The 25,890-nt window shown below is 38.9% G+C and overlaps 1 protein-coding gene across 13 annotated transcripts in view; it reads left to right on the forward strand.

The window, feature by feature from the left end:
- The window catches only part of GREB1L (GREB1 like retinoic acid receptor coactivator), a 290,524-nt gene that overhangs the window by 182,156 nt on the left and 82,478 nt on the right, over nucleotides 1–25,890 (forward strand). For 12 of the 13 annotated variants that reach the window (XM_086682583.1, XM_086682585.1, XM_086682580.1 and 9 more), the window contains 5 exons: nucleotides 14,388–14,516; nucleotides 17,889–18,005; nucleotides 18,605–18,724; nucleotides 19,998–20,135; nucleotides 21,770–21,955. In XM_086682583.1, the coding sequence (XP_086538709.1) occupies nucleotides 14,388–14,516; nucleotides 17,889–18,005; nucleotides 18,605–18,724; nucleotides 19,998–20,135; nucleotides 21,770–21,955 (690 nt within the window). Of the gene's footprint in view, nucleotides 1–14,387; nucleotides 14,517–14,543; nucleotides 14,745–17,888; nucleotides 18,006–18,604; nucleotides 18,725–19,997; nucleotides 20,136–21,769; nucleotides 21,956–25,890 lie in introns of those variants that run through there. The other variant, XM_086682593.1, reaches the window with a different exon arrangement.

Here is a 25,890-nt window from a genome sequence, read left to right on the forward strand (position 1 = left end):
CTATCTCCAAATTCTGTCACATTCTTTATATATATATTCTCTATTTTTTATTTGAGAGAGAAAGAGAGAGAGAGGAAGAGAGGCAGAGGGAGAGGGGTAGAGGGAGAGAGAATGAATCCTGACACAAGACTCAATCCCATGACCCTGGGATCATGACATGATCCAAAATCAAGAGTCAGATGCTCAACCAGCTGAGCCACTCAAGTGCCCTAATACTGTCACATTCAAAGGTACTAGGCAGTAAGGTTTCAAAATATGAGTTTCTGGGGGGAAGGGAACACAATTCAGTCTGTAATAATGGCATAGAAAGTTGCCAGTGATACCCTCTTGTTCATTTTTTATTTTAGTAATTTGCATCTTTTCTTTTTCTTGGGCAATCTAGCTAAAAGTTTGTCAATTTTGTCTACTCAAAAAACAAACTTGGTTTTGTTAATTTTTGCTCTTGTTTCTCTGTTCCCTACTTCACTCATTTCTGCTGTAGTCTTTATTATTTCCTTTCTTCTGCTTACTTTGAATTTAGTTTGCTCTTCCTTTTCTAGTTTTTTAAGATAGAGGTTAGTTGAGAGTTTTCTTCTGTTTTGATATAGGCACTCACAGCGATAAATTTCCCTGTGAGCACTTCTTTAATGGCATCTCATAAGTTTCCATATGTTGTTTTTTCATTTTCATTTATCTTTTTAAAAAATGTTTATTTATTTATTTTGAGAGAGAGAAAGAGAACGCACACAAGTGGGGGAGGGCAGAGAGAGAATCCCTAGCAGGCTCTGCTCTGCCAGTGTAGAGCCTGATGCTGGGCTCCATCTCATGAACCACGAGATCATGACCTGAGCCAAAGTCAGACACTTAAATGACTGAACCACACCAGCATGCCAATCTTTTTTTTTTTTTTTAAGTTCATTTATTTATCTTGAGAGAGAGAGAAAGAGTTGGCGAGGGGTAGAGAGAGAAGAGAGAGAGAATTCCAAGCAGGCTCCATGCTGTCAGTTCAGAGCCTCATGCGGGGCTCAAATTCATGAACTGTGAGATCATAATCTGAGCTGAAGTCGGACACTTAACCAACTGAGCCACCCAGGCACCTCTCATTTTAATTTATCTTAAAGTGATATCTAGTTTCCCTTGTGATTTCTTCTTTGACTCATTGGTTATTTAGGAGTGCCTTATTTAATTGCCACATATTTGTGAATTTTCAAATTTCCTTCTGTAATTGATCGCTCATTTGAGGCCATTGAGGTCAGAGAATGTAGTTTGTAGGATGTAATTTCCTTTAAGTTTATTGAGGCTTATTTTATCATCTAACATATTGTCTATACTCGAGAATTTTCTCTGTGCACTTGAGAAGAATATGTATTCTGCTTTTGGTGGGAGAATGTTTTATTGCTTTCAGTTAGGTCTAGTTGATTTATAGTGTTGTTCAAGTATTCTGTTTCCTTGTTGATCACCTCCCTACTTTTTCTATTCATTATTGAAAGTGGCATATTATAGTCTCAATCGATTGCTATTGAATTGCTTATTTCTCCCTTCAATTCTGTCAGTCTTTGCTTCACGAATTTGGGGCTCTTTTTAGGTGCATGTATGTTTTTTTTTTTAACTTTTTTTATTTTTTTTTTATTTTTTTTATTTATATATGAAATTTATTGTCAAATTGGTTTCCATACAACACCCAGTGCTCATCCCAAAAGGTGCCCTCCTCAATACCCATCACCCACCCTCTCCTCCCTCCCACCCCCCATCAACCCTTAGTTTGTTCTCAGTTCTCAACAGTCTCTTATGCTTTGGCTCTCTCCCACTCTAACCTCTTTTTTTTTTTTTTTCCTTCCCCTCCCCCATGGGTTCCTGTTAAGTTTCTCAGGATCCACATAAGAGTGAAACCATATGGTATCTGTCTTTCTCTGTATGGCTTATTTCACTTAGCATCACACTCTCCAGTTCCATCCACGTTGCTACAAAAGGCCATATTTCATTTTTTCTCATTGCCACGTAGTATTCCATTGTGTATATAAACCACAATTTCTTTATCCATTCATCGGTTGATGGACATTTAGGCTCTTTCCATAATTTGGCTATTGTTGAGAGTGCTGCTATGAACATTGGGGGTACAAGTGCCCCTATGCATCAGTACTCCTGTGTCCCTTGGATAAATTCCTAGCAGTGCTATTGCTGGGTCATAGGGTAGGTCTATTTTTAATTTTCTGAGGAACCTCCACACTGCTTTCCAGAGCGACTGCACCAATTTGCATTCCCACCAACAGTGCAAGAGGGTTCCCGTTTCTCCACATCCTCTCCAGCATCTATAGTCTCCTGATTTGTTCATTTTGGCCACTCTGATTGGCGTGAGGTGATACCTGAGTGTGGTTTTGATTTGTATTTCCCTGATAAGGAGCGATGCTGAACATCTTTTCATGTGCCTGTTGGCCATCCGGATGTCTTCTTTAGAGAAGTGTCTATTCATGTTTTCTGCCCATTTCTTCACTGGGTTATTTGCTTTTCGGGTGTGGAGTTTGGTGAGCTCTTTATAGATTTTGGATACTAGCCCTTTGTCCGATATGTCATTTGCAAATATCTTTTCCCATTCCGTTGGTTGCCTTTTAGTTTTGTTGGTTGTTTCCTTTGCTGTGCAGAAGCTTTTTATCTTCATAAGGTCCCAGTAATTCACTTTTGCTTTTAATTCCCTTGCCTTTGGGGATGTGTCGAGTAAGAGATTGCTACGGCTGAGGTCAGAGAGGTCTTTTCCTGCTTTCTCCTCTAAGGTTTGGATGGTTTCCTGTCTCACATTCAGGTCCTTTATCCATTTTGAGTTTATTTTTGTGAATGGTGTGAGAAAGTGGTCTAATTTCAACCTTCTGCATGTTGCTGTCCAGTTCTCCCAGCACCATTTGTTAAAGAGACTGTCTTTTTTCCATTGGATGTTCTTTCCTGCTTTGTCAAAGATGAGTTGGCCATACGTTTGTGGGTCTAGTTCTGGGGTTTCTATTCTATTCCATTGGTCTATGTGTCTGTTTTTGTGCCAATACCATGCTGTCTTGATGATGACAGCTTTGTAGTAGAGGCTAAAGTCTGGGATTGTGATGCCTCCTGCTTTGGTCTTCTTCTTCAAAATTACTTTGGCTATTCGGGGCCTTTTGTGGTTCCATATGAATTTTAGGATTGGTTGTTCTAGTTTCGAGAAGAATGCTGGTGCAATTTTGATTGGGATTGCATTGAATGTGTAGATAGCTTTGGGTAGTATTGACATTTTGACAATATTTATTCTTCCAATCCATGAGCAGGGAATGTCTTTCCATTTCTTTAAATCTTCTTCAATTACCTTCATAAGCTTTCTATAGTTTTCAGCATACAGATCCTTTACATCTTTGGTTAGATTTATTCCTAGGTATTTTATGCTTCTTGGTGCAATTGTGAATGGGATCAGTTTCTTTATTTGTCTTTCTGTTGCTTCATTATTAGTGTATAAGAATGCAACTGATTTCTGTACATTGATTTTGTATCCTGCAACTTTGCTGAATTCATGTATCAGTTCTAGCAGACTTTTGGTGGAGTCTATCGGATTTTCCATGTATAATATCATGTCATCTGCAAAAAGCGAAAGCTTGACTTCATCTTTGCCAATTTTGATGCCTTTGATTTCCTTTTGTTGTCTGATTGCTGATGCTAGAACTTCCAGCACTATGTTAAACAAGAGCGGTGAGAGTGGGCATCCCTGTCGTGTTCCTGATCTCAGGGAAAAAGCTCTCAGTTTTTCCCCGTTGAGGATGATGTTAGCTGTGGGCTTTTCATAAATGGCTTTTATGATCTTTAAGTATGTTCCTTCTATCCCGACTTTCTCAAGGGTTTTTATTAAGAAAGGGTGCTGGATTTTGTCAAAGGCCTTTTCTGCATCGATTGACAGGATCATATGGTTTTTCTCTTTTTTTTTGTTAACGTGATGTATCACATTGATTGATTTGCGAATGTTGAACCAGCCCTGCATCCCAGGAATGAATCCCACTTGATCATGGTGAATAATTCTTTTTATATGCCGTTGAATTCGATTTGCTAGTATCTTATTGAGAATTTTTGCATCCATATTCATCAGGGATATTGGCCTGTAGTTCTCTTTTTTTACTGGGTCTCTGTCTGGTTTAGGAATCAACGTAATACTGGCTTCATAGAATGAGTCTGGAAGTTTTCCTTCCCTTTCTATTTCTTGGAATAGCTTGAGAAGGATAGGTATTATCTCTGCTTTAAACGTCTGGTAGAACTCCCCTGGGAAGCCATCTGGTCCTGGACTCTTATTTGTTGGGAGATTTTTGATAACCGATTCAATTTCTTCGCTGGTGATGGGTCTGTTCAAGCTTTCTATTTCCTCCTGATTGAGTTTTGGAAGAGTGTGGGTGTTCAGGAATTTGTCCATTTCTTCCAGGTTGTCCAATTTGTTGGCATATAATTTTTCATATTATTCCCTGATAATTGTTTGTATCTCTGAGGGATTGGTTGTAATAATTCCATTTTCATTCATGATTTTATCTATTTGGGTCATCTCCCTTTTCTTTTTGAGAAGCCTGGCTAGAGGTTTGTCAATTTTGTTTATTTTTTTCAAAAAACCAACTCTTGGTTTCGTTGATCTGCTCTACAGTTTTTTTAGATTCTATATTGTTTATTTCTGCTCTGATCTTTATTATTTCTCTTCTTCTGCTGGGTTTAGGCTGCCTTTGCTGTTCTGCTTCTATTTCCTTTAGGTGTGCTGTTAGATTTTGTATTTGGGATTTTTCTTGTTTCTTGAGATAGGCCTGGATTGCAATGTATTTTCCTCTCAGGACTGCCTTCGCTGCGTCCCAAAGCGTTTGGATTGTTGTATTTTCATTTTCGTTTGTTTCCATATATTTTTTAATTTCTTCTCTAATTGCCTGGTTGACCCACTCATTTGTTAGTAGGGTGTTCTTTAACCTCCATGCTTTTGGAGGTTTTCCAGACTTTTTTCTGTGGTTGATTTCAAGCTTCATAGCATTGTGGTCTGAAAGTATGCATGGTATGATTTCAATTCTTGTAAACTTATGAAGGGCTGTTTTGTAACCCAGTATATGATCTATCTTGGAGAATGTTCCATGTGCACTCGAGAAGAAAGTATATTCTGTTGCTTTGGGATGCAGAGTTCTAAATATATCTGTCAAGTCCATCTGATCCAATGTCTCATTCAGGGCCCTTGTTTCTTTATTGACCGTGCGTCTAGATGATCTATCCATTTCTGTAAGTGGGGTGTTAAAGTCCCCTGCAATTACCACATTCTTCTCAATAAGGTTGCTTATGTTTATGAGTAATTGTTTTATATATTTGGGCGCTCCGGTATTCGGCGCATAGACGTTTATAATTGTTAGCTCTTCCTGATGGATAGACCCTGTCACTATTATATAATGTCCTTCTTCATCTCTTGTTACAGCCTTTAAAGTCTAGTTTGTCTGATATAAGGATGGCTACTCCAGCTTTCTTTTGGCTTCCAGTAGCATGATAAATAGATCTCCATCCCCTCACTCTCGATCTAAAGGTGTCCTCAGGTCTAAAATGAGTCTCTTGTAGACAGCAAATAGATGGGTCTTGTTTTTTTATCCATTCTGATACCCTATGTCTTTTGGTTGGCGCATTTAATCCATTTACATTCAGTGCTATTATAGAAAGATATGGGTTTAGAGTCACTGTGATGTCTGTATGTTTTATGCTTGTAGTGATGTCTCTGGTACTTTGTCTCACAGGGTCCCCCTTAGGATCTCTTGTAGGGCTGGTTTAGTGGTGACAAATTCCTTCAGTTTTTGTTTGTTTGGGAAGACCTTTATCTCTCCTTCTATTCTAAATGACAGACTTGCTGGATAAAGGATTCTTGGCTGCATATTTTTTCTGTCTAGCACACTGAAAATCTCGTGCCAATTCTTTCTGGCCTGCCAAGTTTCAAAAGAGAGATCAGTCACGAGTCTTATAGGTCTCCCTTTATATGTGAGGGCACGTTTACCCCTTGCTGCTTTCAGAATTTTCTCTTTATCCTTGTATTTTGCCAGTTTCACTATGATATGTCGTGCAGAAGATCGATTCAAGTTCCGTCTGAAGGGAGTTCTCTGTGCCTCTTGGATTTCAATGCCTTTTTCCTTCCCCAGTTCAGGGAAGTTCTCAGCTATTATTTCTTCAAGTACCCCTTCAGCACCTTTCCCTCTCTCTTCCTCCTCTGGGATACCAATTATGCATATATTATTTCTTTTTAGTGTATCACTTAGTTCTCTAATTTTCCCCTCATACTCCTGGATTTTTTTATCTCTCTTTTTCTCAGCTTCCTCTTTTTCCATAACTTTATCTTCTAGTTCACCTATTCTCTCCTCTGCCTCTTCAATCCGAGCCGTGGTGGTTTCCATTTTGTTATGCATTTCGTTTAAAGCGTTTTTCAGCTCCTCGTGACTGTTCCTTAGTCCCTTGATCTCTGTAGCAAGAGATTCTCTGCTGTCAGCTATACTGTTTTCAAGCCCAGCGATTAATTTTATGACTATTATTCTAAATTCACTTTCTGTTATATTATTTAAATCCTTTTTGATCAGCTCATTAGCTGTTGTTATTTCCTGGAGATTCTTCTGAGGGGAATTCTTCCGCTTGGTCATTTTGGATAGTCCCTGGCGTGGTGAGGACCTGCAGGGCACTTCCCCTGTGCTGTGGTGTATAACTGGAGTTGGTGGGCGGAGCCGCAGTCAGACCTGATGTCTGCCCCCAGCCCACTGCTGTGTCCACAGTCAGACTGGTGTGTGCCTTCTCTTCCCCTCTCCTAGGGGTGGGATTCACTGTGGGGTGACGTGGCCTGTCTGGGCTACTTGCACACTGCCAGGCTTGTGATGCTGGGGATCTGGGGTCTTAGCTGGGGTGGGTAGGCAAGGTGCACTGGGGCAGGAGGGGCAGGCTTAGCTTGCTTCTCCTTAGGTGATCCACTTCAGGAGGGGCCCTGTGGCCGCAGGAGGGAGTCAGATCCGCTGCCGGAGGTTTGGCTCCACAGAAGCGCAGAGTTGGGTGTTTGTGGGGAGCGAGCAAGTTCCCTGGCAGGAACTGGTTCCCTTTGGGATTTTGGCTGGGGGATGGGCGGGGGAGATGGCGCTGGCGAGCGCCTTTGTTCCCCACCAAACTGAGCTCTGTCGTCAGGGGGCTCAGCAGCTCTCCTTCCCTTTGTCCTCCAGCCTTCCCGCTTTCTGAGCAGAGCTGTTAACTTATGACCTCCCAGACGCTAAGTCGCGCTTGCTGTCGGAACACAGTCCGTCAGGCCCCTCCGCTTTTTGCAAGCCAGACTCGGGGGCTCTGCTTGGCCGGCGAGCCGCCCCTCCGCCCGGGCTCCCTCCCGCCCGTCCGTGGAGCGCGCACCGCCTCGCCGCCCTTCCTACCCTCTTCCGTGGGCCTCTCGTCTGCGCTTGGCTCCGGCGACTCTGTTCTGCTAATCCTCTGGCGGTTTTCTGGGTTATTTAGGCAGGTGTAGGTGGAATCTAAGTGATCAGCAGGACGCGCGGGGAGCCCAGCGTCCTCCTACGCCGCCATCTTATCCCTGGTCCCAGCTGGTGCATGTATGTTTTTAATTTTTATGTCTTCCTAGTTAATTAATCCTTTTATCAATATAAAATATCCTTCTTTTTCTCTAATAACAATTCTTGTCTTAAAGTCTATTTTTTTCTGATACTAGTATGGCTACTCCAGTCCTCTCTAGCTATTGTTTGCATGGATATAGTATGTTTTGTCATACATATTTTTTTTAATTTTTATGTAGCTGAGTTATATATATAAACCTTTTTTTTTAATTTTTTTTTACGTTTATTTATTTTTGAGACAGAGAGAGACAGAGCATGAATGGGGGACGGTCAGAGAGAGAGGGAGACACAGAATCTGAAACAGGCTCCAGGCTCTGAGCGGTCAGCACAGAGCCCGACGCGGGGCTCGAATTCATGGACCGCGAGATCTTGACCTGAGCCGAAGTCGGCTCCTTAACCGACTGAGCCACCCAGGCGCCCCTATATAAACCTTTTTCTAATGGGTTCTGTGTTTTGAACAATAGTTTGCCCTTTTCCATTTTAAGGTGATAACTCTTCCACGTTGTGTCTTATTATTTCTATATCTTCAGTTTTTGAATTTATATCTATTGTCCATTTGACTTTGTTTGGTGTTTAGTCTTAAGATGTGGGTCCATCGTAACTTTTTTCTTGTATATCCAATGGCCTCAATACAGTTTATTGAATGGGTTCATCTTCATTGTGGCTTTGAGCTACTTTTATCTTATATAAATTCTCTTGTGTATTTGCATCTATTTCTTACTGCCTTTTTTGTTATATTATTCTATTTGTCTACTAATGCACCAAGACTACAGTATTTATTGACTGAGGTTTTATAAGCCTTATTATGTCATCATATTAGGCTCCCCTCATTTCTCTTATTTTTCAGAATGTTTCCAGCTATCCTTGTGTGTTTCTTTTTTTCCTTATCAACATTACATCAATTTACCTACTTTATAAACATTCTAAGAATTCTAGTAGTTATTCTAATAATATCTAAACCCATTGGTATTTTTCTAGGATCACATTAAATTCATAAATTAACCTAGCTTGATTTCATCTTTTTTAAAGTTTATTTATTTTGAAAGAGAAAGAGAGAGCATGCATGAGTGGGAGAGGGGCAGAGAGAGAGGGAGAGAGAGAATCCCAAGCAGCTCCATGTTGTCAGCACTGGGCCCAATGCAAGGCTTGATCTCATAGACCATGAGAGCATGACCTGAGCCAAAATCAGGAGTCAGATGCTTAACCAACCGAGCCACCCAGCTGCCCCATGACTTAATCTTTTTGACATTGAATATTCCTGCTCAGAAACTTGGTATATCTTGACATTTGTTCAAGTCTATTTTCATGATATTCAGAAGTAAATATTTTTTAATTTTTAGAAATCTTTAATATGAAAAGTTAAAATACATATAAAAATAGACTAGCAAAATGGGGCGCCTGGGTGGCGCAGTCGGTTAAGCGTCCGACTTCAGCCAGGTCACGATCTCGCGGTCCGTGAGTTCGAGCCCCGCATCGGGCTCTGGGCTGATGGCTCGGAGCCTGGAGCCTGTTTCCGATTCTGTGTCTCCCTGTCTCTCTGCCCCTCCCCCGTTCATGCTCTGTCTCTCTCTGTCCCCAAAATAAATAAACGTTGAAAAAAAAAAAAAATTTAAAAAAAAAAAAAAAAATAGACTAGCAATCAACAAAACTAAAAGGCAGCCTGTGGAATAGGAGAAGATATTTGCAAAGGACATATCTGATAAAGGGTCAGTATCCAAAATATATAAAGAATTTATAAAATTAAACATCTGAAACATGAATAATCCAGTTGAAAAATGGGCAGAAGACATGAATAGACATTTTTCCAAAGAAGATATACAGGTGGCCAACAGACACATGAAAAGATGCTCATCATCATGTATTATGAGGGAAATGCAAATCAAAACTACAATGAGATATCACCTCACACCTGTCAGAATGGGTAAAATCAACAACACAAGAAACAACAGGTGTTGGGGAGGATGTGAAAAAGGGGAACCCCACATGCACTGTTGGTGGGAATGCAAACTGGTGCAGCCACTGTGGAAAACAGTATGGAGGTTCCTCAAAAAGTTAGAAATTGAACAACCCTAAAATCCAGTAATTACACTACTAGGTATTTACCCAAAGAATACAAAAATACTAATACAAAGAGATACATGCACCCCAGTGTTTACAGTAGCAGCATCTCCAAAGCCAAATTATGGAAACAGCCCAAGTGTCCATCAACTGATGAATGAATAAAAAAGATATGATGTGATATATATATATATATATGATATATATGACATATATATCATATATATCTTTCATATCTTTTTTGTATGATATATATATATCATAGAGTATTACTCAATGATTAAAAAAATGAAATTTTGCCATTTGCAATAACATTGATTATTGATTGCAATAACTGGCCAGTATTATGCCTAATGAAGTAAGTCAGAGAAAGACAAATACCATATGATTTCACTCATGTGGAATTTAAGAAACAAAGCAAACAAGTAAAGGGGAAAAAAAAGAGAGAGAGAGAGGCAAACCAAGAAACAGACTCTAAACTCTAGAGAACAAACTAATGGTTGCCAGAAGTGGGTGGGTGGGGGAATGGGTTAAATAGGTGATGGAATTAATGAGTGCATATGTTTTGATGAGTACTGGGGGTTGTATGGAAGTGTTGAATCACTATATTGTACACCTGAAACTAATATTACACTGTCTGTAACTAACTGGAATTTAAATAAAAACTTAAAAAAAAATAGACTAATATTATGAACCAAAACCATAGACCAAGCTTTAAAATTATGAGCACATGAGTGGCAGAGCATTTGACTGCAAAATTATGAGCACATGGCCAATATTATTTAGTCTTATTTCCTTTCCCCTTCCTTCCCTCAATATTTTACTTTAAAATTTTTTTTAATGTTTATTTATTTTTGAGAGAGAGAGACAGAGGGCAAGTGGGGGAAGGGCAGAGAGAGAGGCAGAATCTGAAGGCAGACAGAATCTGAAGCAAGCTCCAGGCTCCAAGCTGTCAGCACAGAGCCTGATGTGAGGCTTAAACCCATGAACCATGAGATCATGACCTGAGCTGAAGTTGGACGCTTACCTGACTGAGCCACCCAAGTGCCCCTCTTCCATCAGTATTTTAAAACAAATCCTGACTATAGAAAGCTTATGAAGGAAATTGAAGAAGATACAAAGAAATGGAAAAACATTCCGTGCTCATGGATTGGAAGAATAAATATTGTTAAAATGTCAATACTACCCTAAGTAATCTACACATTCAATGCAATCCCAGTCAAAATTGCACCAGCATTCTTCTTGAAGCTAGAACAAGCAATCCTAAAATTTGTATGGAACCACAAAAGACCCCGAATAGCCAAAGTAATATTGAAGAAGAAAACCAAAGCGGGAGGCATCACAATCCCAGACTTTAGCCTCTACTACAAAGCTGTCATCATCAAGACAGTATGGTATTGGCACAAAAACAGACACATAGACCAATGGAATAGAATAGAGACTCCAGAATTAGACCCACAAATGTAGGGCCAACTAATCTTTGATAAAGCAGGAAAGAATATCCAATGGAAAAAAGACAGTCTCTTTAACAAATGGTGCTGGGAGAACTGGACAGCAACATGCAGAAGAATGAAACTAGACCACTTTCTTACACCATTCACAAAAATAAACTCAAAATGGATGAAGGACCTGAATGTAAGACAAGAAACCATCAAAACCCTAGAGGAGAAGCAGGAAAAACCTCTCTGACCTCAGCAGCAGCAATTTCTTACTTGACACATCTCCAAAGGCAAGGGAATTAAAAGCAAAAATGAACTACTGGGACCTCATCAAGATAAAAAGCTTCTGCACTGCAGAGGAAACAATCAACAAAACTAAAAGGCAACCGACGGAATGGGAAGAGATATTTGCAAATGACATATTGGATAAAGGGCTAGTATCCAAAATCTACAAAGAACTCACCAAACTCCACACCTGAGAAACAAATAATCCCATGAAGAAATGGGCAGAAGACATGAATAGACGCTTCTCTAAAGAAGACATCCAGATGGCCAACAGGCACATGAAAAGATGCTCAATGTCACGCCTCATCATGGAAATACAAACCAAAACCACACCGAGATACCACCTCACACTGGTCAGAGTGGCCAAAATGAACAAATCAGGAGACTATAGATGCTGGCAAGGATGTGGAGAAACGGGAACCTTGTTGCACTGTTGGTGGGAATGCAAAGTGGTGTAGCCGCTCTGGAAAACAGTGTGGAGGTTCCTCAAAAAATTAAAAATAGATCTACCCTATGACCCAGCAATAGCACTGCTAGGAATTCCCAAGGGATACAGGAGTGCTGATGCATAAGGGCACTTATACCCCCATTTTTATAGCAACACTTTCAACAATAGCCAAATTATGGAAAGAGACTAAATGTCCATCAACTGACTAACAGATAAAAAAGATATGGTTTATATATACAATGGAATACTACTTGGTGATGAGAAAGAATGAAATCTGGCCATTTGTAGCAATGGAATGGAACTGGAGAGTATTATGCTAAGTGAAATAAATCAGGTGGCAAAGGAGAGATACCATATGTTTTCACTCTTATGTGGATCCTGAGAAACTTAATAGAGGACCAGTGGGGAGGGGAAGGGGGAAAAAAAAGTTACAGAGAGGGAAGGAGGCAAACTATAAGAGACTCTTGAATACTGAAAACAAACTGAGGGTTGATGAGGGGTGGGGGAGAGAGGAAAGTGGGTGATGGGCATTGAGGAGGGCACCTGTTGGGATGAGCACTGGGTGTTGTATGGAAACCAATTTGACAATAAATTATATATATATATATATATATATATATATATATATATATATATATATATAATAAGAAATAAATTAAAATGTATTTCAAAAATAGATTTGACCTTACAGGTAATTGTAAACGTGGCTCTGGTAAAATAACTGGAGAAATGACACTTTAGGTGTGCAAATGAATGCAATATGGTTAACATAAAATGATGGTTTTTGCTTGGAACAATTGTGCTAAAACATGCAATAAAGCAGGTTTGATAATAAATAAATAAATAAATAAGCAAATAGATGAAACAAATCCCGGACATTGTATTAAGAAGTTTCGTAAAGTTTTCTCCATATAGTTTTGTACATTTCTTATTAACCTTATTCCTAGGCATTTATCTATTTATTGTTGTTTATATATATGAAGACTGATTTTTGTACATTAATTTTTTTCCTTTTCATTATTTTAAAAATATTGGTCTGTGCTAATTTGCATTCAGTGATTTGAAAAAGTAAGGTAAATCACAACCCTTCATAATTGATCAACTACTTTTCACCTATATGTTTACCTGGACTATTAGAAATATGCTAAAATTATAGGTATAAACCACTATAGTAAGTTACTAGCCTTGTTCCAAACAATACAATTGTGGCCCAAAACATAATGACTAACCTATATAATAGCACATCAAACTCCCCTAGGATTCCTATCCTATAAGACATAAAAAACTGTCTTCAGTTTTCTGCAGTGTTGTAATGTATATGCAGTTGCTGGCCTCTATTCTTCCTATAGACCTTAAACTTGCTCCTGGGTGGTAAGTCTGGCCCCCAGAGAGGCACATTAACTCTTTTAAGCCAGTAGAAAACGCAATTTTTTTTTACTTTTTTTAGTTTTTGAGTTTTTTGAGCCATTCAAAACTCAATTTTTTGTGTTCTTATGAGGAACACTGATTAGATGTATCAGTAATCACATTGTATACAAATGCTATCTTTTAGATAATTCCTAATGTAGTACCATCAATATCCTGTTCTTTAGAACATTTTTTTCTTTCTTTTCTAATTTTCACAATCCCTTTGACCCTTGCTGGTACTAATTGATTAAGCTTTCTGGTAGAGTAGAGTCACTGATTGGGGGTCTATACTTATTTTGGAAAACTCTATTTGGCTTCAGTCTTTATATCCCCCATGGCCTGTTTCTGAAATGGCATGTGTTTTTTCTGAGCTGCATTATTTTCTGAATCCAAATGGGAACCACCTTTTGGATGTACCTAGCATTATATAGGTAAATTAATTCAAGTTTATTCCAAAAGTTAAAGCAAACTCCTTCAGCGAAAGTACTTCTTCCTACATTGCAATGACTTAGTTTGCAGAACAACTTTTAAATAACAAACTCATCTGAATAGAATTAAATATATTTAATTAAAATACAACTTTAAGGGGAACTGTGAAGATTTTTTTTTAATGTTTATTTATTTATTTATTTATTGAAGGAGAGAGAGAAGGAGAGAGAGAGAGAGAGAGAGAGAGAGAGAGAGAATCCCAACCAGGTTCTACACTATCAGCACTGAGCCTGCCTCGGGGCTCGTTCTCACGAACTGTGAGATCATGACCTGAACTGAAGTCAAGAGTCAGACATAAGCCAACTGAGCCACCCAGGCACCCCTGAGATAGTTTTAATATGGCGCATAATGATATCCTTGATGCCACGTCATATGACTTTGACCAAGTTAAATGACTACTACTCCTTAAAGTAATACTACCTATCTCATTGAGTTTTTATAGGAACTCAGTGAATTGATATATTTAAAGTACATATACTAGTACCCAGCACATAGTAACTTATAGTGTTTGTTAAATACATACAAAGACAGTGAAACCTGAATACAGAGAAAATGACTTTCTTAAAATAGGTCAAGGATAAAACTGGTATTTTACAATCTGCTTTCTCTCATTTCTTTCTTGATGAATTAACTTTCTTCCTGCATGTAAAATAGTTTCTAATTTGAACAACCTGTTTCATTTTCAAGATTCACCGATTCTCAGTCCAGCTAATTCTGCAATCAATTTAAGTGGAGCTCAGGACCTGACCCGGAATAAGAATGTTGTGAAGCCACTGGCTTTATCTTTGCAGGTTGTAGGGAAGACTTTTGCTGCAGGTGATGTTTTCCTCATTTATATTTCTTTGGTAAATACATAGTCTATAAAAGACTTATGTGAAATCCAGTTGACAATTCGCTACAAGAAAACAGAAGCTCTTTTCCTTCCAGCTGAAGACAGAAGTGGGGCTGTCTCTAATATTGTATTATTATACAAAGCTTTGTGTTCTCTGTGCTCCAACCAGAAGAGTCAAGGAATGACATTTGGCACATGGGAAGACAGAGCAGGTTGGTTTTGTTCAGCAAACATTTCTTGGGCACCTGCTATTTTGAGGAACTGAGGATACAAATATAAATAATGCTCAATCCCTGACCTCTAATGAACTAATAACCTAGTTGGGGGGATAGACCTATAGGAAGTTATTATCAGTGTACTACAGTAAATACAGCAATATGCTGGGGGAGCACAAAGGAAGGAGAGTTTTAGCCCAACATTTTAGGGAGTAATGAAGAATGAGTTCTTGGAGGAGCTTGGTCTTGAACTATGAGGAGATATTCACTGCACAAAGGAGTAGGGGAAAGATACTCCAAATTCAGGGAAAATCCAAGATCAAAGCTTGAAAGGAAAAGGAAAGAAAAGAAGCAGCATGATGTGTGCAGGAACTTCCACTGGTTTGGACTTGTTAGAACCATAAAACGTAAAACTCAGGGAGTGGCAGGAGGGGAGCAAGTAGTGGGCAAGGAAAGGGTCACAAGAGGCCAAGCTGAGAAGAATGGATTTTACTCTGTAACTTATGGAACACAGGAGTTAATCTGGTCTGATTTGAACTTGAGTTAGATCACTTGGGCAGAAAAAAAAAAAAAAAAAAGTAGGAAAACTAGTTGGAGGTCATTTCAGTAGTCTAGGTGAATGAGGTCCTTGACCTGGATAATAATAGGTTGTAGAGGAAGAGACATATTGAAGAACTACTCAGGAAGTAAAATCAGCAGAATTTGTCTGATTAATGTAAGCATGAAGTGTAAGAAGGGGTCTCGGGTCTGCATCCATCTTTCTGCTAATGGTGATGCAATTACTTAAGACAGAAAATACAGAAGAAGGATCAGGTTCTCCAGGAGGAGATTGTGAGTTCAACTTTGGACATGTTAAGTTTGAAATGCCCAAGTGGAATAATGCAAGTGGAGCTGCTCAACAGTCATCTAATTTATTGTACATGAGGTTAAAATCACCGGTGGGGGGTTGCCTGTGTGGCTCATTCAGTTAAGCGTCTGACTCTTGTTCTCAACTTGGGTCTTGATCTTAAGGTTCTGAGTTCAAGCCCCATATTGGAGCCTAGCTAAAAAAAAATCACCAGGGTAAATAGTATCTGCTAAGGGGAAAGGTAGGAGAAGGCAAGCTGTTAACAAGGATAATATTTTCGAAAATTCCAGTGTTTAAGGAAAATAAATGGTCAGAGAGGCAGAGGAAGAATGAGAAGAGAGCTTATCATTCTTGGAAACTTTACAAGTTTCTTATTCTGTTCCAACAGTTCTTGTAGAATCTACCTTCTGGTTAGATTATAGACTTGAACAAACTGAATCCAAGTTATTACAATATTTTAAAAATTAGTGAAATTATAGATCTTGGCAGTAACCAGCATAGTTGCTAAAACCATCAGATGGACTGATGGACAACTTAAAAATTTTTTTTAATGTTTATTCATTTTTGAGAGACAGAGAGAGACAGAGCACGAGCAGGGGAGGGGCAGAGAGAGAGGGAGACTCAGGACCTGAAGCAGGCTCCAGGCTCTGAGCTGTCAGCACAGAGCCCGATGCGGGACTTGAACCCACGAGCTGTGAGCTAAGCCAAAGTCAGATGTTTAACCAACTGAGCCACCCAGGCACCCCTTGATGGACAGCTTTATAATTTGAGGATTAAGATAACAGCTCTTGAACCCCCTGCTCTTTCTTAACATGACAAGAAGAGAGAAACCAGTTATTATGTGCCTGCTGATGGAAGAATATAACACTATTTATGAGATATGCTTGCCCCAAAATTCAATCCTGAATCTGAGCCAACCTCTGTATCTAACAATTAGTATATAGGAAAGAGGGGACATTAAATGATGCCATAGATAGTCAATCAGCAAAATTCAGAAAATGAGAAATTCTGCCAGATTTTCAGCAAATTAACTGGAAGAAAGAAAAAGAAGAAGGGGGAATCCTATAGATTAAAGGAGGTTTAAGGAGAGGTGGGGGGGGGGGAAGGATATAACTGACACCCTAAAGAGTATGGGAAACTCAGCAAAAATTACATAATCTTAAGTCTACTTGCAGTGTATGACCTTACCCTGATTCAAACAAATTATTCTTTTTTTTTTTCAAATTATTCTTAAAATTTGTGAGACAATCCATGAAATGTGAACACTATATTTTTATTATATGAATAAATAATTGTGAACTTAAAAAAAGAGGTTTAAGGGACATAAAAACTAAACAATGTGTAGATACTTTTTGAACCTTCCTTTTTGAGGAAGTCCACTGTAAAAAAAAAAAAAACTATTTCTGAGATAACTGGGGGGAAATTTGAATATTAATGGGATATTTGATATATAAGAAATTATTAATCATGGATAATTTTAAGTATAATAATGACATTACAGTTATGTTCTTAAATTTTTTTAATGTTTATTTATTTGTGAGAGAGGGAGAGACAGAGTACGAGTGGGGGAGAGGCAGAGAGAGAGGGAGACACAGAATCTGAAGCAGGCTCCAGGCTCTGAGTTGTCAGCACAGAGCCCAACATGGGCTTGAACTTGAGAACTGTGAGATTATGACCTGAGCCCAAGTTGGACGCTTAACCAACTGAACTACCCAGGTGCCCTTATTACAGTTATGTTCTTAAGAGTTCTTTTCTTTTAGAAACTCATTTAGAAACATTTATGGATGAAATGATATAAATAAGTTTGCTTCAAAATAATCTAGAGCAAGTATATGTGTATGTTGGGTGAGGGGGAAGGGAGAGGGAGTATAGATAAAGCAAGATTGGCTATGTGTTGATAACTGTTGAAGCTGGGTGATAGGTATGTAATTTATTATACTATTTTCTCCACTTTGTATACATGTTTGAAAATGCCCAAGATATAAAATAAAAACAAAACAAAACCAAACAACTTTCTCTTTCTTCCACCCACCATCTCCAAAGGCTTCACTGAAAATGATTGTAAAAGATCTCTTAGGATCCCAGAAAATTATTTTTAGGTGACATTTCGTTTTGAAGAAGGTACCAGTCTTATGGTTGTAGTCAGTTTTACACAACTGTACTGTCCAGTCCGTGAGATGTCTTTGAATCCTGCAGTGTGCGGTTTATCAAGATTGCATGTGGAAAAATTCAGTGTCACAGAATGCAGTGTTCTGCTCAGCCTCTGTTCTGAGTCTTCCTCTCATGTGGTACAGATGCTGCTAATGGAAACAGTAGCCATGGAGGGAAGAGCAGTGCCTCTAGCTCTACTCCAGCCCGCCCAGGAAATTACTCATTATCACCAAGACCTAGCTATGCATCAGGAGACCAAGGTACAATATCCATCTTAGAGTTTTGAAAGAATGTACCTAAATTATGGAAGAAGTGCTATGGAGTTTGGAGTGATGAATTATCTGACAGTACACTCCCAGTTTTTCCTTAGCTTCTCATCCAAAGTTTTGAAGGTTTATGATTGGTGTGAACAATGATGATTAAATATCTTGGTGATTTACAAGGATGAGCCTCACTAGAAAATAGTGTTGAAACAGATGTAAAAGGAAATGTCTTGAAAAACCATGAGCCTTGCTGACCAAGATACAGAGTTCAAGGTTCTTCTCTATAGCGTGACTCTGGGCAAATCTGAGCCTTCCTTTAACCACCTACAAAATTGGTATAAAAATATACTTATCCTACAACTTCACAGGGTTGTTGGCAGAATTAAATGAAATAATCTGGGTAAAACTGTAAATTGTAAAACAGCATACAAATGTGAGGTGGTATTGTTAGGGTGACTTTTTCTAATTTTATCTTTACCTATAGAAGAGTGGCTTAGACTTTCTGAGTATAATCAAATTAAAGGCCCCATGTTACTCTGAATTCTCTTATTTCTTCCACTAGTAAGGACAAGGCTCATCTTTCTTTTTGCCTTCAGCTACCATGTTTATTTCTGGGCCACCAAAGAAACGACACCGGGGATGGTATCCTGGGTCACCTGTCCCCCAACCTGGTTTAGTTGTACCTGTTCCTACAATTCGCCCTCTTTCAAGAAGTGGTAAGATGGATTTTAAGTTTTTTTGTTTGTTTGTTTTTTTAATTAGCAGAGGTGTCTTCTATTCTTTCCCTGAACCATTGGAGATAAATTTCCTTAATCATTATGTCCTGTATTATGTAAGGAAATTAATAGTAGCTGATATTTTGTCCCCATCACATGTGTCTTCCCTAAAAGTACATGTGTCATCACAATGGATCTTAAGTTAGCATCTGGCTTTGTTTTGGCCCACAGTATCAATAAGCCATTCTTTGCATTTGGCATGATGCTAGTAGCCCACCAGCACAGGTCACAAATGGACTTGTTTTGCCGGTTGTGCTATTAGATATGTTCTCCTGAGCTCTGGTTCCTTATGTGACCTGCACCTATTATTTCTGGTCTAGAAACCACCCCCACCCCCCAAAAAAACCCAACTTGTTCTCCTTTATAATAACCAAGCCATAGCCATTGGGTACCTACTGTTAAATGTCCAAACACTAGTCTACCTTGCTGTATTAAGCACAGACAAATGTAAACATGCCAATTCTAAGACATGGATGGGATTCTTCAAAAATTTGTTTAGTTTTAAAGACTACATAGAGATTCTATATATACAAAGAATTATGCCCATATGTTACTGTGTTTGACTCTAGATAGTACTGATTAGTGATGAGTTTGACCTTCTTCACTGTTTTTGGAATTTTCCAATTCTCTATAATGAACAGATAAGCCACGATAATTGGAGTGGAGGTGGGGAGTTAACTATGAAACAGAATCCAAAAGATTGCATGTGGAAAAACAACTAGGAAAAACTATGAAAATGCTAAATAGTAGTTATCTCCAGATGATATGATTTATGGTTGATTTTTTTCCTTTTGTTTTTGTCACTTCTTTTTTTTTTTTTTTTTTTTTTTAAATTTTTTTTTTCAACGTTTATTTATTTTTGGGACAGAGAGAGACAGAGCATGAACGGGGGAGGGGCAGAGAGAGAGGGAGACACAGAATCGGAAACAGGCTCCAGGCTCTGAGCCATCAGCCCAGAGCCTGACGCGGGGCTCGAACTCACGGACCGCGAGATCGTGACCTGGCTGAAGTCGGACGCTTAACCGACTGCGCCACCCAGGCGCCCCTGTCACTTCTAATTTTATATAATAAACCATGAATTACTTTAATTAAAGAAAAATGGACGATTAGACTTCTAAAACTTCTATATTAAAAGTATTAAGACTGTTGATTTCAGTTGTATTTCACTTAGCTTTCATGTCTAATCCTTCTTGTCAAACAACTTTTTTTCCAGAGTCCCTTTTATCTGCCCCAGTTCCACAGACCCCATTAACTGGAATTTTACAACCTCGACCCATTCCTGCAGGGGAAACTGTAATTGTTCCTGAAAACCTGCTGACTAACTCAGGAGTTAGACCAGTAATTCTGATAGGTAAGGGGAAAGAATTCCAAATTGCCTGTGTCTGCTGGCATCTAGTACTGTTTCTTCATTTCATTCTTCATATATTTATCCATATTTGTTCATGCATGTATTCATTTATCCATTTATTAATTCTTTCAGCTTTTATTGGCCAGCTCTCTCATGCTATATTAAACATGTGACTAGAAGTTGGAAATAAGGCAGTCTATTTGCCTGCAGGGAATACTGTTAGGTAGGGAGTCTATCATTGAAATAAGTACAACATTGTGATACTTGAGCTAGTACAGGTTCACAACCAAGAACTACAAGAACTCAGAGGAGAGAGAGCTTAACTTTGCCTGGAGGGAGTCTGAAAAGACTTCTCAGAGGTGATGTTTCAGTTAGTTCCTGAAGGGTTGGCAAGAGTGGACAAGGTGGGGAAAAGGGAGCCAAACCACAGAGAAATGAAAAAACAAGCTGAACCAGCTAACAGGCCCCATTCAGGAGAACAAAGAAGTCCCAGAGTTGCATATCTGAACCATGGAGAAGCATCTGTGAATTAGTATGTTTATAGAGTCGGAGTGTTTCCAAGATGTCTATAAGTAGAGGTGCAGACATTTAGAGGTCTCTAGATTCCAGGACTAACTTAGTGCTTTTCAGACTCACATCAAGAGTCACCTCATTTGGGTGCTATCCTAGATCAGAAGGAGACTACCTGCTTTACCTTTGGAACTGAACAGATAGGGTGTATAAGCTCCACTGGATCTTTAGGGTATGTCTATGTGAGGTGTTATCTGCTTCTTTTGGTTGACTGGAGCCTACTGACATGGATGGTTTTGCTTCAAGCCCTGTCCTTTATCAGGCTGCCCTATCCACTGCTCTTGGGCCTATAGGCACTGGGAGAACCCCAGTTGTTTAAATTCCATATGGTCAGGAAGTTCTTATTGAACACCTGAGTGGCATGCATAATGCAGCTAAGTCTTGGAAAGATATTTGGAACATGGGACCATTTGGTGTCTGCCTTTTAGAAGGTCTCACAGAGGGACTACGCTCTTTACCACACCACCAAAATAGGGTACATTTCAACATATTTTTGTCCTATCTACTTCTAAGATAATTTGAGGCTGTTTATGGACATTTAAGAAGGGAACATAAAAATAACTAAGATAGCACAAAGAGTAGGAACCTGCAAGTACCAGTGACTAGAAGAATATTGCTGGTGATCAATGAGTTTAGCTTTTTAAAATGTTTAAGAAAACCTCAGGAAATGAAACATGTTATTGTAGTTTGTGTTCTGTCGTCTTATGTGGAAAGAAACTTGATCAAGAATTTTATTGGGAAATATTTTATCATTGCAGTTTTACAAAAGGATACAGAGATGTTTTGCAAATTCTCATCAATTCTCTGTGGCAGATATAATATTAACATGTCCTTTCTGTGGGAAACAGAGATAATATAATCTGAGTCTTTTGCTTCCTGTTCATCTGATTTAATATAAGTGAGAAGCATCTGAGTGAATTCCCTAGGATATTTGAGTGATTTGTTTGGTAGTCACCTAAGAGGGCAGGAAACTTTGTTAAGCATCTTTAATCCTAGTTGAGCAAGTATACCTGGTTGGACCTCAAAAAGAAATGTTGAACTTTATTGACCTGCTTCTATTGGGGCAGGCTATGGCACTTTACCCTATTTCTATGGAAATGTTGGTGACATTGTTGTGAGTCCTCTGCTGGTGAATTGCTACAAGATTCCACAGTTGGAAAACAAAGATTTGGAACATTTAGGGTTGACTGGCAGCCAGCTCCTGAGTGTGGAAAACATGATTCTTCTGACGATACAGTATCTTGTGCGACTGGGTAAGCAATTTTTAATAATTATTTGATGGTGACGATTTTTATTCTTTTCACAACATGGTTTTTTTCCCTTTCTTTCCCCACTTTCTCATATTCGTCTATTTGTCCATCTCTTACTTTCCCTTTCATTTGTAACATTCTTTTCCTTCAGCCCCACTCTCTATGACTGTTCCCTTTCTTCTCCTGTTTCTTTTCTTCTCCTTTCTGCCACTTGCCTGTTTTTTTCCCCACTTCTCTCTTGCCTAACCTCCCTACCCTCTGGCTTTGCTTGTGTCCTAGAAGAGATAAATTGCTCCACCTAGTGTCCAGTTTCATGATGGTCCTAAGGTCTCCAGAGTAGTTAGTATAGGCAGAACCTCAAAGGGCTATGGCCATGGTTACCCTCCTCCCTTGGGGAGTCTGTCCAAGCCACCTTTCCAAAAATGCACCTATCATCTGGACTGAAAATGTAGCCATTGTCTTAGACAATTATTTTACAGTTTTCCACTTAGCCTTTTTATCTTGTTTATCCACTGCCCCTACATCCATTTTTTTTTTCTTCTGCAGCTACACCCCTTTGATGTAGTCCCATCATGTTTTCCTTCATTGAGGCAGTAACTGTGGACCTCCCTGGAAGGCTCTGTAGGTTGTAGGGTAAAGGAGATACATAGGTCATGAACCCTTCACTTCCTCTCTTTGGTATATCCTCCAGAGGCCCACAGTGGGTGTGTGCAGGTGTCCTGACAATACTGTCCTGGCTCAGCAGCATTTACATTGCAATGTCCTTTATTTTGCAAACTGCAGCAGGTCATCTAATATGCAGCCTAATTATACACTCAGGACTTCAAGCAACTGATTTACTTAGGAAAATGTTCAAGATGTAATATTACATAGAAGAAATTTTCCATCTGCATTCTTAGGAATTATTTTAATGTTTGAAAATATATAAGTGTTAAATAATAAAAATACTGGGCTAACCAATGCTAAAAACAAAACAAAAGCTTCAGCCAACCGGATTCAGTCTTTGGAGCATCAGCTAGCACCTGTGGCTGTAAGTGTTGGTACCCTGACAGTGAAGGCCTGCTTTGACATGGGCTTTTGAAACGTGGAAGGCTTCAGATATCACTTTGATGGTAAACATAGGACTTGCTAATCATGTTGATTAGTGGGTAATAAAATTATAAAAACCACCTCTGTCTGCAGCTCATTTGATGTCATAATTTTAATTGCTACATACACTGACTTTTAGCTATGTTCTAAGATCTAAGAGCGACCTCCAAATGCATCCAGAATTAGTAAAACAAGCCTGCATAGAGTAATTCTATTGGCAGGCCAAGCCAGTCAGCACAGCATTTTTTTCAATCTTAATAACAATTTATCAAAGTCCAAGTTAATTAAATGAACTAAATGGTCAAGACAAAATGGCTTCCCTCAAATTACTATAAAAGCTCTTATCTTAAAAAAAAAGGAAAAGAAAAATCTCCATTCAATCAGAACTCTTGTCTGCCTTGCAAGATCAGTTCTTTCTGGAGTTTTACTGGCAGCCAATTAATATATCTCTCAATGTGCAACATGACTGGCTATTTCTTTTTTTTTTTTTATCTAAATTTTGCATGTTAAGATACCTATTCTCAACAACTCCCTTCTTCTTCTCAAAAACTCCCTTGAGTTTTTGTTTGTTTGTTTTGCCTTCAAGGTTTTGAAGAAGGCAGCAAGAACATTTTCATATATACTGTAGATTATAGATAGACTTTTTTTTTTTAATCCAAACTTTTAGAAGAACAGGTCTAATACTTTGATGGCTCAGCTACGTGGGTGTAACAGAGAAGAGAAAAGCAAGATTCTTCAAAATGAACAGGTCTTTCCACTAGAGTCGCTTCAAAAAAAAAATCCATCTGTTATTTCACAGTCTGAAAACCTTTTGAAGTAGATAATGAAATCAGCAAATCCAGTGATTATTGGAAGGCTCTGAGTCTGTTGGAACCTTGTCTTTTCTTAAGGTAGCTCTATCTGAAAAGCCATCAAAAAAAAAAAAAAAAAAGCCATCAGAACTGATGCTTAGGCTGAGTTGCTGGAGACCAGCAGTTGATGGGAAAAAATTACTATTATCAAACTTGTGGGAAGTGGAGAAAGGGCTCCTGCAATTTGGCCATAAAGGCTGAGGATGAGGAAATGATGGGAGGTGATTGGAAGCAAGGCATTTTGCTCTTTTACCTCATTTAAACTTTGGTACATTTTTCACTTCTCAATTCCTAACAGTAGTTCCTTCGAAACTCTGTAAAAGTGAATTTTAAGGCAGTAGAGAATGCTATGAACATGTTTGATAATTTTATTTTCCCAGAATGCCTTTATATTTGAAATTAATTATACTGCTTCATAGAACATGTTACTCAATCACGGTTTGGAGTGGATCTTATGGACACACCTATGAACCAGGCCTCTGAGCCTTCAGGTGGTCTGTCTGTGAGAGGCAGTAGGGAATGGCAGACAGAACCACTTGCTTTTGGGCTGTCATTTATTCTGATGGAAGAAAGCTCTAAATAGACAGCCACCTTCCCTTCATCTCATTTGTACTGTGCATTTGTATAGTTGATACAAATCTATACACTTTGAGCTCACCACCTACTATGTACCTAATGACCACTAATCATGATGCTAATTTGATAAAGCAAAATGAAGATAGAAGCTTTGGTGGTTCCCAGGTGATAAGATGGCATCCACCTCCCTATAGTAAGCAATTGGGGAGGGCATAAGAAACATTAACATAATGTATGCATTGCAGTGTTCTTGCCCTCTTTCCATGGACAGCATTAAAAAAACTCTGTGAGGATTTAATTTTCCATATCCTTAAAATATTACTAAACCTTCATTTTCTTACTTTCCCAGAGAACATGGGTGGTGGCCTAGGAGGCAACTTAAATCCCTATTAGTGGAAGGAGAGATTTCTGACTCATTCAAGGTGCCTCTTCTCATATAGAAGTGCAGTCCCTTAAACCTGTATTCTTTCCCAAGGGGATTTTAATACTGGATTCTGAGGCTATTGCTTGATCTCGGGTCACAGACACTGAGGGATCTGTATCTGTCTACTGGAGCCTGACTTTCACATCTCAGGTCTGCACAGCAAAAGAAATCACTGAAGAGAGGTAGTGAGCATAGGAATTCATCTGAGTCACTTGGATGCCAAACATTGACTTGCTTGCTTTGTCCTACAGACTGGCTGAGTTTTAAAGAGAAGCAGAGAAACAAAACACCCCTCATTCCAGGGACTGCCAGTCACCCACACAAATTTAGCCTATCATAACCACAGCTGGAGGAAAGGGCCAAACACCATTCTTAACAATCCAGAATGCAGGGGGAACAGCTATATGACAGTGACATTCTCTATCTAGGGGAAGTGTGTGGCTGCTTAAATATAAGCTAAAATAAAAAACACTTAAACTTAATTTTCCTAAGGACAGTATTCCTTAGAATAGATACAGATGCAATACATTAAACTGTTTTTCAAAGTAGCTATAAATAAATTGAGAAATGGGTGAAACCTAAAGTTTAGCTTCTTCCCTCCTGAGTCATTAACCATGTCTGTAACACCACGTTTAACAGGTCAACGAATATACCACCTTCAGGGACAACCCCCTAAGGAATTGATACTCTCTCTCAGTATATCCTCTTTTAAAAATATCATGAATAGCATAAAGGAAAACAGAAGTCTGCATCTTTTTTTAATATTGAGACAGAGAGAAGGTAATTTCACAATGGAAAATGGTTAGTTGGGGTCCATACTTGCGGCCCCAACAGGAAAAAGAGCCCATTTGCCCAGTTGGAGTATGGTGGAAGGACCATACTCCGGAAGGACCACACATGGACATATGTGTGTGTTTCTCTCCTTTCTAGCCGTGATATTTTTAAAATTCTAGCTGTAATTGGGGCGCCTGGGTGGCGCAGTCGGTTAAGCGTCCGAC

This window comes from Puma concolor, chromosome D3 (genome assembly GCF_028749965.1).
Source record: "Puma concolor isolate L17-30 chromosome D3, mPumCon1.1.hap2, whole genome shotgun sequence".
Classification (NCBI taxonomy): Eukaryota; Metazoa; Chordata; class Mammalia; order Carnivora; family Felidae; genus Puma; species Puma concolor.